Genomic DNA, 13827 nt, shown 5'->3' with positions numbered 1-13827 from the left:
ATCCTTACATTTCACCCCAAAAAAAAGTCAATAGAGGGGGTGAGTCAAAAGAGGGCTTCCTTAGGGGCATCTAGTGCAACATTGGACACGTTGTGCCGGGTTTCTCTGGCGGAGTGGCGGATATTGGAGAAGAGGCAGAGAAAATAGCGTAGACAATGATCTGTACACTAGATGAGCTAGCATTATTTGATGGAAAACTTTCATTTCTCTTCGATATTAACATCCAAATTTTATTCCCAGCTACTATTTCCTCGGCAGTGGTACCCGCTTTAATCCTTCTTGGTGTATATTCCTAATCATGCTCATAGAAAAAAGTGTCCGGGAAAAGATCAAGCTTGGAGTCGAATTTGAGAAAAATTAAAAACGAGTTGTGATTAAGCTTTGATTTCAAGAATTGGATGTTATCAGACATGAATTATACGGGCTGACCATAACCTGTTAAACTCTAGCCCGGTAGAGCTGATTAAGTTCGGGTCGTCCCATTCGGCCCTGTAAAATAGCAGGGTTGGACAAGAAAATTCAACAAATAAATGGGTAAGAAACAAAAGAATTAGGCCCGCTAGAATAAATGGATGGGCTTGGACAAAATAAAACTGTCCATGGACAACCCTCTAGGCTCGCTATTTAAAGTAAAAACTTTATTTACAATCTCAACCCGACAAAGTGTGTTTGGCCTGGTTTTTAAAAGTGTTTTTAGACTTAAAAACACTTTTTGGCCAAACACATCATTATTTAAAAGCTAAAACGGAATTTCTCAAAAGCCAAAAAACCATCATTTTGCCCATAAAAATAGAAGCAGCAATTTGTTGCTTCTACTTTTGAAAAACACTTTTAAAAAATCAAGCTTGAAAAACAAAAACTTATTTTTTACAAGTTAGGTCAAACATGCTTAAATATTGGGGCATAATTACATAAACCTTACAATATGAGGGAAAAAATCACACACAGTCTCAAACCTTCGTTATTTTCATTTAATCTTCATTGCTACAATCTAAACCCAATTTCCCTTTCAATTGTCAGTTGCCAGTTTGCCATTGATTGTCCGAAAAATTTCATTCCTCTACCTTCCTTTGCTACTGTATTAAATTCAAAAATGGGTATTGAAACACAAGTAATCACAAAAATAAAGTCAATAATAATAATAATAATAATAATAATAATAATAATAATAAATAATGTTAACTTATTGTTGGTAGTTTTTCGGACAATGGGTGATAAAAAAAAATAAAAAAAATAAGTCAAGCACGCGGACCGGCTTTTTTTTTTAAGTGGGCGGGTATGGACAGTGAAAAATGGTCCGCTTAGCGGACACGAGCCGTCAAATGAGGACTTTCGAACACTTTTTTTTGTGTTTATAGTTGGGCCCGGTCCATGTCCAGCCCAAGCCCGCTTTTGATCAGCTCTATAGCCCGAGATCGACCCACATGAGGGAGAGTGGGAGACGAGTTGGGCCAGCCCATGCTAACTCAAGTTTGGCCCAACACCGGTCCGTATTGGGGTAGGCTGAGCTTCTTTATTTAATTATTTTTGTTTTTCACAGCTAAGCGGGCCGGGTCCTCAAAATTGAAGCCCAAGACCGACACTAGTAGTGAGACGGTCGAGCTAGCCAAAATTCAACCCAGGGACACTAACCAGGTCGGGCCGGTTGATGTCCGAAAAAACATGTGCTCCTTTAATGAGAGAATTTTAAATCAAACTTAGGACACACTCAAAAATCAAAATGTGGAGGAGTTGGTGAATAGTTGGATGATTGAATTAAAGATTTGAAGGGTTGGTGAAGAGATGAATGGTCATCCCACATTCTCATAATAATCCCACCCATTCAACTTTCTAATCTCTTGTTATTGCTTACTAGAGTCAACACCAAGACATCTCTGCTTACTGCTTAAATCTGTCTTAAACAAGAATTTGCGAAAATCCTGATATATCTGCACTAGTGCACATTTGAAGATAATGGCTGGATTAGAGATGCCCAAGCTCAAATTAGGTACCCAAGGTCTTGAGGTAATCAATCGCCATTTCATTTTCATTTAAAACCCTTTGTTTTACCATGATCAATGTAATCATCTTGTTTTACTGTATTTGACATAAAGTTTACTGCTTTTTGAATCATCCTGGTGAGAAATTTTGGGGGTTTTTTTGAATCATCCTGGTGAGAAAAGTATATATCATGATTATAATTTTGGGTTATCATTCTTCACCAAGGTGAGATATTTTGACCATGAATTTAGTTTACTGGTTAGTGGTTAGTTTCCCTTTTCCTATAGTTCATGTTGCAATTCAATGATCTTAAACCTCAGTAGATTGGTGCCAATTGCCAGTGTTGGACCTAGGGGGATAGTTCATTACCCCGTTAGCGTGTTAATAACTGGAATGAAAAGAAAAAAAAAAATGTCAACGCATCGGGGAAAAAGCGATTGATTTCTATTAATAGATCAGCTAAAGACCCAGCAGGGGCGGTCGCCCAGCTGAAAAATTAATAATTTGCAACATGGACGAAGTTAGGTTCAAATTCTACGTAAGGCCAAAACATTAATCTTACTATATTTCGAATCATAGTTACTTTTTTTTCAAAAAAAGGTTAGTGTGTATTGTATTTTTCCGTTAAACTTGCCCTAGCCATGGCTTGGTCAGCCTGTGCTTAGCTTCATCTCTAATTTGTGAGTTGTAGTTTAATTTTTTGATAGTTTTTTCCCTAGTGTAAGTCCTCCTGGAAATTTCTGCCTCCTGACGTCAAGTCCTGGCTCTGCCACTGGTTTAGCTATAACATTCCTAAAAATATAATGGACTGATCATAAGGTTCATACTAGGTCCCCTCACGCCAAAACCTTTCGGCCGGACGTTTGAATTCATGATATGTGCTCAACTCCAGTCTTATTTCAAAGTAGATAGTATAATTAATGCTCTTATTTTGGTTAATTAATTCCATGTACAATGAGATGGCATGTGTCTTTCTAAACATGTGTGACGCCGCTGCTCATTGAGTGAGTTATCATTGAAGTTCTTGTGGAATACTTTCAGGTCTCAAAGTTGGGATTTGGATGCATGAGCTTGTCTGGAGTCTACAATGCTCCTCTTCCTGAAGCTGACGTAATTTCTATTATTACATTTGCGTTTAATAAAGGAATCACATTTTTTGATACCGCGGATGTATATGGAGCAACAGCAAATGAAGTCCTAGTCGGTAAGGTACGTGATGTTGCATTACTTCTTGCTATTTGATATCATCATGTATTCGTGTTGATCATACATTCATTATTCATACTCCCTGGGATGTCTTTCTGACAACCATCTACATTCCACGGCAAATTAGCAATGGCTAGAGATAAAACTCTTGGGAAGAATTATGATCAACAGTCTTCCTTCATAAGTTCCTATAGTATATATTTTTAGATAGCAACGTGTTCATTCATTTTCTATGGAGTCAAAATAGATAATAATCCGTATTCTTTTGGCTTTGAGACATGATGGACTACCATCAAAATGGCTCAAACCTTCTATGTTTCCTTTTTCATAAAGTCTGTTCGTTTCATTTTCATGAGGTCATTTCAAGAAATCTTTTCTGTTTTTGTGAGGGAAAATCTTCTTATATTCAACCCTTATACCTCAGAAAAATATCCTCTTATCAGGCACCGAGATAATGAAATGAATGATTTCTTTACTGTCACATGTTTGATAGCAAAACACAATTTTATATCTGCAGAATTGTTGTGTCAGTATAAATAATGCTATGGTTGGTAATTGAAAACGTTTCTTGGCTCTATAGTCTATTCACCCAATGCATATCGTTTATGAAAGGAAGTGCATGTGTTCTGATCTTGCATTGTACTTGTGGACAATGAGAACCTGCCGCAATCTGATATTGATAAAAACATCCGCAAGCCAAACATTGGCAATGTTTTTTCTAGCGTATTGACTCTGGGTTTACTTCTTAATTAACTGGAGAAAATGCTTACCGTAAAAGTTCTGACTAGTACTGCTGCTTATCCAGAAGTTTTCTGAACATTCTGTTTTCTGAACATGCTTTTTCTTGGCTAAAACCCTATTTGAAGCTTATAAGTATTCCCTTTTTGCAGGCACTGAAAGAGTTACCGCGAGACAAAGTCCAAATAGCAACAAAATGTGGTATTGCAGGCTTCGGATCTGGACATATGATTGTGAACGGCACTCCAGACTATGTGCGCTCATGTTGTGAAGCCAGTTTGAGTCGTCTTGGTGTTGAATATATTGATTTGTATTACCTGCACCGAATTGACACTTCAATACCCATAGAGGAAACAGTATGTCTTCAATTCACTAAGAAACTAGTGAAATTAGTTCTGGAGTCTTTATCCTTTCTTATCCTTGTGTAGTATCTTCCTGGGTAATCTGAAATGCACCTTTTTGTACAGATGGGAGAGCTTAAGAAACTAGTGGATGACGGAAAAATCAGGTACATCGGATTATCAGAAGCTAGCCCTGACACAATAAGAAGGGCACATGCAGTTCATCCTCTCACTGCTGTGCAAATGGAGTGGTCTCTCTGGACACGTGATATTGAAGAAGAGATAGTCCCGCTCTGCAGGTATATTCAGTTCACAGATTACTCATCCTGCAAATATTACGGTTTATTGACGGCTTCTTTTGCTAGACCATTCTAATTGTGCTTTGATATACTGAATTATTTGCTGTATACTGAAATTTGTCCAAGTTTAACTATAGTATCTGTCATTTACTTTCTTGGTCTTCCCCATTATTTTCTCCATTTCCGATGGAATCAAAGTATCACTACTCTTCGGCTTTGAAACATGATGGAATAAACCAAGATAACTCGTAATATGGAGCAGCAGCCAGTTGGTGCAGCTCTCAACACACTTATTATTTTGAGTTATTCTAAAACAAACTCGTAAGGCTATGTACACCCGACCTTCGTTATTTATGTATCTTAGATATTTCGGTAATTTCTTTTGGTTATCTTGATTCTTTGTGATGTTTAGCATAATCAGATTTCTCATGTGCCCTACAGAGAGCTTGGCATCAGTATAGTAACATACAGCCCTCTTGGTCGTGGGTTTTTTGGAGGCAAAGGCGTTGTAGAGGCATTACCTGAAAACAGTTTATTGGTATGACTATATATTTCATTCTTCTACTGCTTTTAAGGTTACTGTAGGAGGCAGGAGGGGTAATAGATTTGTACGGGGAATATGGAATTTCTTCCGCTATTTTTTCCCTTGTTCCCAGCTAGTGTTGCAAGGTTCGGTAAAGATTCAGTTCTGGGAACGAGTTTGAGTTCACAGAACGCTTTTAAAAGAATTTTGTTCCAGGAGGGATCTACCTATCCCCGAACCATGCATTAGTGTTCTTAGTTCCTACCATTGAAATTTGAACCCAGACAACAGTATATATTCTACGTAATTCAATTGGCCAAGTATTGTTTCCTTTTTGTAGGCATCACACCCTCGATTCACAGGAGCAAATTTCGACAAGAACAAGCTAATATATGGTAGGCTGGAGAAACTGTCACAGAAGCATGGATGCACGCCTGCTCAGTTGGCTCTGTCGTGGATTCTGCATCAAGGGGATGATGTAGTACCTATTCCTGGTGAGTCCTATTATCTTTGTTGGATCCCTAATGTACGCACACTCACTTCCATGTTTACGAAACATACAGTTTTGATACATAGAGCTTGTTTCTGGATAATGAAAATCGCTTTAATAGTTGCATGTGCCAACTGCATATACAAAATTCAGGTATCATATAATTGAACTTGTATTTATAAACTCAAGTTGTTAAGCCGTAAATTACTGGAACCATACTCGATGCAGGGACAACCCAGAAGAAGAATTTGGAGTCCAACCTGGGTGCCTTGAAAGTGAAGCTTAGTAAGGATGACTTGGAAGAAATCTGTCATGCCGTGCCCATCTCCGAGATCGTTGGTGATAGGACTTACGAAAGCATGATCAGTGCATCCTGGAAGTTTGCAGATACACCGCCCAAGGGTAGCAAAGCCCTAAATTCATAAGCCTGATTGATATGCAGTCTCTCTTGACCAGAAGTCTAGATTTGAAATTTTAAGATCGCGTAATCATAATAAATATAAACTCCGGTTAAACACTCACGATGAAAGACATCGATACCTACCTGCATACCTTGTGATATTTGAGTAAGATATAGATAGTTTGCTAGTTTTACAATAAGTTTGTATGGTACCGTCTTACACAAGAATTAGTATTAGTATGATGGGTTTTTATTTGGTAGCAGCGATGCTACTATGTTAAGAGTTTTTTGAAACTTTGCTGATGAAGAAATCCCAGGCGAGAGAGTGTCGCTTGATTAGACGTAGCAGAGCCAAATAACCGGTCTGTGGTAGAAATTATCAATTTCGACATGACCTACCAACACATAACAAAATACAAACACTGGCTGAAGTTAAAACAGTTATCTTGCTATCAAATAATCATTTTAACAAGCACCTCAAAAGTGAAGCAATCAATTATTACGAGGGATCTACATGTGTGCTCCGAAAATCAGTAGAAAAAAATGGGCTACATGGTACTGCAACTAATGTTCAAAACTGGCAAGTATAAATCAGTACATGAATGTGGATCACGAGTTGGAGATGATTAATCAACTATCAAGTGCAAGGCTAACAACTGTCTTCAACTTTGGCTGTAAGCGCTTCTATCTATACCGAGTTGCTCAGCCCAGAAATCAAGTTGACTTGCAACACACTCTGAACCTGTTGACCCGTATGAGCAGAAATGTTTGACGGAATTCTCAACCCCGAGATAATCATACACGTCATTGTCAAATACGGGACTAATTCCCCTGAACTCGTCAAGAGTTAAGTCTTGAAGGGTGCAACTTTTTGAGACACACAATGCAACTGCTCGTCCCACAATGTCATGCCCCGTTCTGAATGGAACACCCTGGATGAAAGTGCGTAGTGTATTAGGCTTAGCTATAGCGACAAACACAGGAAACTAAATGTAAATGAGAAAGCATAAATCAAATGTAATTATATAAAAGAGAAAGAATAAACGTCGAGTTAATTGTAAGAAAAAGTAAACGATATAAACATAAAGTATATATTATGAAAGGAATAGAGAAATCTCACCTTCTTGACAAGATAATCTGCAACTGTTGTTGCATCAAGATGACCAGCTGGCAAAGATTTCTGAATTTTGTCTTTGTTGAAGGTAACATTTTGCGCAAACTCGGAGGATACTTCCAGCATCCCTATAATAGTTTTCACACTGTCGAATACAGGCTCCTTATCTTCCTGTTCAGATACAGGGTGACAAATAAAGCAATGAGTCTACCATTGGAAAACAATAAGCATGGCAACAAATCTCGGATCAAGATTTGATTCGGTCGCTACGGCCTAATCAAGGTTGTCGTGACATAAATGTGGCTGATATCACCCCTAAAGCTGTGTTCGCTGTCACCGTAAGCTTTGAAAACTTTATAACTCGATTGTGATACTATGTCGGGGCCCATAAATACCATGAAAATAAGATAGCCCTCAATAAGAACACCAGGGTGATCAGTTTGTACCTGTAGGTCGCGGTTATAAGCCTGAGGAAGTCCCTTGCATAAGACGAGGAGAGTGACCAGGTCTCCTACAACTCTTGCAGATTTGCCACGGACAAGTTCCATGGGGTCTGGGTTTTTCTTCTGAGGCATTATACTACTTCCAGTAGAAACTGAATCACTAGGGGTCATAAAGCCAAATTCCTCAGTGGCCCACACCACCCATTCTTCACCAAGTCGAGAGAGATGAATGGCTGTGATTGAATTAGCAGAAAGGAACTCCAAAACAAAATCTCGATCTGAAACTGCATCAATGCTGTTTTTATATAAACACGTGAAATCAGTCACGGAAGTTGGCAAAACATATGTATCTAAGCAGTTACAGATAGATAGCAAGGGACATTCCTGAGTCCTAATTCACACTAGTAAAGTAAAGAGTCGGCTAGCTAGGTATTACAGTCATTGAGTAACGGTACTGAAGAGTCAGCTAGCTAGCTGGTTCTAAATGTGTTGGCATAAAAGCTGCCATTATAGAACCCTTCACTACAACAAAAAGAAAAAGAAAATCTAAAAGGGTCTGCAAGATCACATCAATGATCAATCTCATTATTAGCCTGCTTGCGTACATTGACAGTTTCTATATTATTAGATACACCCCTGGGTTAAACTGTTTTTAGAACAATGCTGGATAGCCTTGAGGATCATATAACAGCAAGCATGGACAAAAGAGAATCTTGAGTATGAAAACTATATAACAAGTTCTAGCAGTCATAGTTTCTATATGTTTCACATAAGATAATCAGCTACTAAACAAGACAGAATAGCTTCATCTAGAAATCAGAAATACCTGTTCCTTAGTGGACCAGTGAAACTTAAGGCATCCGAAGTCATGAACCTATCGATAGGTAGGCCAGTACCCGCCAACGCACATGCACCCAGAGGACAGTAATTCAAACGAGCTCTGCAGTCTATCAATCGACCAGCATCACGTCCAAGCTACAGAAAAAAGACCAACACAATCTTCGTCAAACCCTTGGTTTTTTTTTTTTTCAAAAACAAGAAAGCATATTTCCTTTTGCGCGGATATATATGTTTTTCCCGTTGTTCATCAAATTTGTTCAATTTGAGAATGTGAAAGGGTTTCGGAGATTCTAAGGGAGTAATATTTTTCTAACAAGTTGTCCTTTTAGAAAAATTGTTCAAATACCAATTATGCAACTTTTCTTAAAAATAAGAGAAAGTTATAAAAGACCAATATAGACCTGTTCAACGTATGCTAGAAGTAGATGTGCCAATAAAACAGGTTGCGCTCTTTGCAAATGCGTATAGCCAGGAACTATCAAGTCTTCATTCTTCAAGGCCAAAGTCACCAGTGAAACCTGTAAGTTTACATAGCATATAATTTTAATAACGCTAGGATCCCTGGCCAACGAATATTTGGACATTGCAAGAGTTATATGCAAGAATTATATGATAGTAACTATTTCAATCACAACCAAATTTATTAATATGCAAGTTAAAATACAAGCGAAAATATTTTCTGTATTAAAATAATATTTTCATTGGCAGATTTATTTATGCAGCTAAAATACAAGTGGGGCTAATTCGTGTGTAGAATCAATAGATGACTAAGAACACAGATAAAGTCGAAAGGAAATTCAACTAACGGATAGGTTAAATATTAAAAGGGTTCACTTATTTGCCACTCGTTTGGGAAAATTGGTAGTAGTTGCTACCTTTTAAATACGTTTTCTAACAAATTACTACTTTCTCCATCCTTTCCTTTTAGTCCGACTCTTCAAATTTCTCCTCAAAAAAAAAAGAGGGATGAGACTAAATCGAAAAAATGAAGGGGGTACCTAATTAAGAAAAAAAAAACCTTCATAGTTTTTTTTTTTTTTTACTACAAAAAAGGTTTTTATACTGGCTGCAACTAAAACGGAATTATCAAGTATCTTACATTTTGCGGCCATTTATTTATTTCCCTACAAAATAATTCCATTTTTCCCCAATATACGCCCTTTTAGTCAATTTCATCTCTTTCTTCTCTTCTCCATCTCCTCCACCATTACCTTCATTTTCTTCCACCATCTCCTTCATCATCTTTCCTCCTCCATCTACTCTTCCCAGATAACCACAAAAATAAACCAAAAGAAATTAATTTTTCATTTTCATTGTGTTTTCCTTTTGCTCTCCTCAAAAAAGTCCAACGAGCAACGAACAAAAAAGGGGAGAAGGAGGGAGGGGGGCTGTAGACTTGCTAGAATGAAGCGTATACTAGCCGGCTAAAGTAGGAAATTGTTAGATTCATTCCCCTCCAAAAAGCAACCGCAAGAAAATCAAACACCCATACCAATGACTACGTCTATGCACAGCATAATAATGTGGGTATAAGGCTCTAAGTCCACCGTGTGCTTCTTGCCAGGTATATATATCAAAAACTACTTCTTAACATGAGAATTCGGCTAAAATGACAAGAATGACTAACACTGGGAGAGTGGAAGCAATGCCCTGGGACATGGGTGATAAGTCGGTCTCTTTACTTAGTAAAGATTTAGACCCTGTTTGGTAATCAGCGGATTGATATTAGCAGAAGCAGATTGGTCAAGCAGATTATAAATGACAGATTGGATTAACAGGTTTGACTAGTATATTTCAATTAGCAGATTTAGTAGAAGTGTTTGGTAATTAGCAGATTTTGGTTAATAGATTGTTGTATTTATGTGTAGATTGTTGACGGATTCATATTTCACAATCTACTAATGTGAATATGCTGGGTAGAGCAGCATATTGGAAAATAGTAGATTAAGCTCAAACCTACTCTTTCAATATGTCATTTACCAAACACTCAAAATAGTAGATTGATGAATCAAACATGCTAAAAGCCTTGAATATGCTGAAAATTTCTCAATCCGCCGTTTACCAAACACCTCCTTAAATGTTTAAATGAAGAGAGAGTTTAAGGGCATATCGGTCTCTTTACATGTTTTAACTGGAATATAGTAGTGGTACGAATTTGTACACAACAAATACTATGGAGTACTTATTGGGTAGTAAGCATTAGGTAGTGATTTGTAAAAGTACTAATCACCCTCGTCTATGACAATAGGTGGTTATATTTTCCGCAAGATATTAGCAACCCATGAACCACAGTAGAACAATCAGCTTAGTTACTATGTGCATGTAACACAACCAAGAATCTGAATAGCCAAAAAGAAAAGTACTCTTCTAGCAGTTATCCGGCAAGAGTCAAGACTACTAATATCCACTTGTTTGAAACAATGTTAGTAAGATTAGATTGCAGGTTAACATGACAAAGAGTTGGTGTGTCAGCAGTCAGAACAGCTGTTTGTTTTACACGTTCCAAGTTTTAGCCCAAAATGCAGTGCCGAAGTGTGTCTTGTATCAAATCATAATAGACATGACACACATCCAAAGTAACAGGCATCTTGAATTAACATTGTAAAATAATTAACCAATGGAAAAGGAGAAAACCTGGAGCCTTTTTATTTTATTGACAATGTTATCAATGGCATCTCGACACCACAGACGAAAATCAGTTGAAACTTGATCATTTCGGCTACGTGCTGTGTGAAGTTTCTTTGCAGGTTCACCAATCAAATCCGTAAGTGCCGCTTCAATGTTCATATGAACGTCTTCTCTATCACTCCTCCATACAAACTCACCCGCCTCTATCCGCCTCTCTATCTCAGAGAGGCCTTGAAGTATACTATCTCTATCATCTACACTAATTAGTTCCTACAAGACAACATTTTCCATCAATCACATGGCCCATAACACTATTTCACCAACATACAACTCAACAAAATCAGTCAAAACAACCACTTCCCATTGATCTCTTTTAACAAAAAGCATATATTGATGAACATCAATAATCCAAACTCTACTTACATAATCTCACAACACAATATTCATAGGTATACAACTATACATTGTATATTGACACCCGTTTGGCTTAACTAAGAGATGGACATTACTCCATCCATCTCAATCATTTGTTAACCTTCTATATTCTTTGTGTGGTGTTTTAATCCAAGTAAACTAATAATTGAGACGGAGGGACTATTCACTACTTTGCAATATCCACCACAAATTAGCTGCCCAAAACTAAAAATCAAGCATCAATCTAATAACCAACAAAGCAATCTCTCAATACACAATGCTAAGGAACTTCTCTTTCGAGTCGTCTCTCCAACCTTCTCCACTCACATACTAATAAAATACCTTATATTTTGCTTGCATGATGACAAATAAAAGGGGCTACTATATATTTTATCTGTTTGTAAGAGGAGAAGATCGGTGAAGACCGGAACAAGACCGTCCATAGCTTTACTCATCTCTCTATAACAATAAGTTTCAAAATCAAAACTACAAAATATGCAAATGTACTAAAAACCCAACATCATTTACAACTACGACCATCCTAAAACACAAAAAAGAGCATAAATTCTCGTTTAAGACGGACATATAATAGATAGACGACAAAAGGCCGAATGCCTAGGGAATGACAAACACTTCTCCCATCTATGTATAGGGGGTAGTATATGCTCCGACTTATACCAACAGATATGACCGTCTTAAGGGAGACCAACTTAAACGAAACAATCAAAACATCACCAAATCAAACATGAAACATAAACAAATATAACAACCTGTTGAGCAAGCATGGAAGCATGAGCACGACTACCCATAATATCATGTTTATAAAGAGCTTTATCAAATGAAATTGATTCAGTAAACTTCTCAACTATTTCAGTTACACTTTCTTCAAACCTTCCTCCCCACAATTTAGCCTCTTTTCCATTTGCTGTACTCATTGTAGTGCTCATTGAGGCACATCTAAGTGATTTTCGGGGTGTTTTCGTGTAAAATTTTAGGGTTTTGTGGGTTTTAGAGATTGAAATTTGGGGATTTGATGGTTTTGGGTTAGTTGGTAAGGAGGAGAAGATTGATGTTTGATGAATTTGTGAAGTATAAGCTGCCATTGATGGTAAAAATTGATTGTTTTTGGAGAAAAACCCTAAGTTTTGCTTAATGGGTGGGACTGAGGAGGGAGTGAGACAATGAGTGATAAGAGCGATGACTGACTGATGAGGAGTTAGCCCCGGTTCGTTTGGTTTAATTTCGATTAACTAGTTTTATTTTTTATTTTTTTATTTTTATTTTTTTTTTGAAGGGAATTAAGGCCCTGTTCTTTTGGACTTAATTTGATTCTAATCGATTGATTGATTGATTCAATTTCTATTGATTCGATTCGATTCAATTCATTCGATTCAGCTCCATTAAGTTCGATTCGATTCGATTGATTCGAGATCGATTTGATTCGATTCGATTTATTTCAACATTACTATTATTATTCTTATTGATATTCTTATTATTATTTTTATATTAATGTATTTACTGTTGTTGTTGTTATTATTATTATTATTATTATTATTATTATATTATTTTTATATTTATTATATTACTATTATATTTATTAATAATTAATTCGTATTGTTTATATTATTATATATATATTTAATACATTTATTATTATTATTATTATTATCATTATTATTATTATTATTAGTAGTAGTATTATTATTATTATATTATATTTATTATTTTATTAATATATTTATTATTATTAATATTATTCATAACATATTTATTATTATTATTATATTTAATATTATTATATTAATAAGTTATTATTTATTATTTTATTAATATACTCATTATTAATATTATTAATCACATATTTATTATTATTATTATATTTAATATTATTATGTTAATAAGTTATTATATTAGACCTATTATTATTATTATATTATTATTTATTTTTTAGTTATTATTATTAATATATTATATTATTATTAATAATGTTATCATTTATATTACTAATATATTATTATTATTACTTTATTTATTATATATCTTATTAGATTATTATTATTAGATTATATTAATATATTATTATTATTATTATTATTATTATTATTAATGAATAATATTATAATAATATTTATTATTATTATTGGTATTATTTTTATTATAATATTTATTATTATTATTATTATTATTATTATTAATATAATCTTTTTATTATTAGTTCAGTTCAGTTCAGTTCAGACCAGTTCAGTTCAGTTCAGTTCAGTTCAGCTCCATTAAGTTCAGTTCAGTTCAGTTCAGACAATTTCAGTCCAAAAGAACAGGGCCTAACTAGTTTTATTTAGTTTAGTTCGATACGTAACAGTTTAATTTCGTTTCGGGTTTCAAAATTTCAAGCCTACATGGTGGAACTGATC

At 35.6% G+C, this 13827-nt stretch overlaps 2 protein-coding genes across 2 annotated transcripts; one reads left to right on the top strand and one right to left on the bottom strand.

Annotated features, from left to right (window-relative positions):
* The first annotated feature begins 1693 nt into the window (after positions 1 to 1693).
* LOC141647225 (putative aldo-keto reductase 1) lies at positions 1694 to 6278 on the top strand. The gene is made up of 7 exons (XM_074455336.1): positions 1694 to 2004; positions 3022 to 3189; positions 4077 to 4280; positions 4392 to 4564; positions 5006 to 5102; positions 5428 to 5581; positions 5806 to 6278. Exons 1-7 carry the CDS (start codon positions 1954 to 1956, stop codon positions 6000 to 6002), a joined length of 1044 nt encoding a protein of 347 aa, XP_074311437.1. The 5' UTR covers positions 1694 to 1953; the 3' UTR covers positions 6003 to 6278.
* Positions 6279 to 6404: 126 nt separating this feature from the next.
* On the bottom strand, positions 6405 to 13823 carry LOC141647224 (argininosuccinate lyase, chloroplastic). The gene is made up of 8 exons (XM_074455335.1): positions 13743 to 13823; positions 12187 to 12666; positions 11009 to 11272; positions 8776 to 8892; positions 8361 to 8509; positions 7538 to 7829; positions 7098 to 7262; positions 6405 to 6909 (listed from the first exon to the last, which is right to left on the bottom strand). Exons 2-8 carry the CDS (start codon positions 12517 to 12519, stop codon positions 6640 to 6642), a joined length of 1590 nt encoding a protein of 529 aa, XP_074311436.1. The 5' UTR covers positions 12520 to 12666; positions 13743 to 13823; the 3' UTR covers positions 6405 to 6639.
* Positions 13824 to 13827: the final 4 nt, after the last annotated feature.

This window comes from Silene latifolia, chromosome 3 (assembly GCF_048544455.1).
Source record: "Silene latifolia isolate original U9 population chromosome 3, ASM4854445v1, whole genome shotgun sequence".
NCBI classification, from domain to species: domain Eukaryota; kingdom Viridiplantae; phylum Streptophyta; class Magnoliopsida; order Caryophyllales; family Caryophyllaceae; genus Silene; species Silene latifolia.
This window is presented reverse-complemented; position numbering and strand designations above follow the sequence as displayed.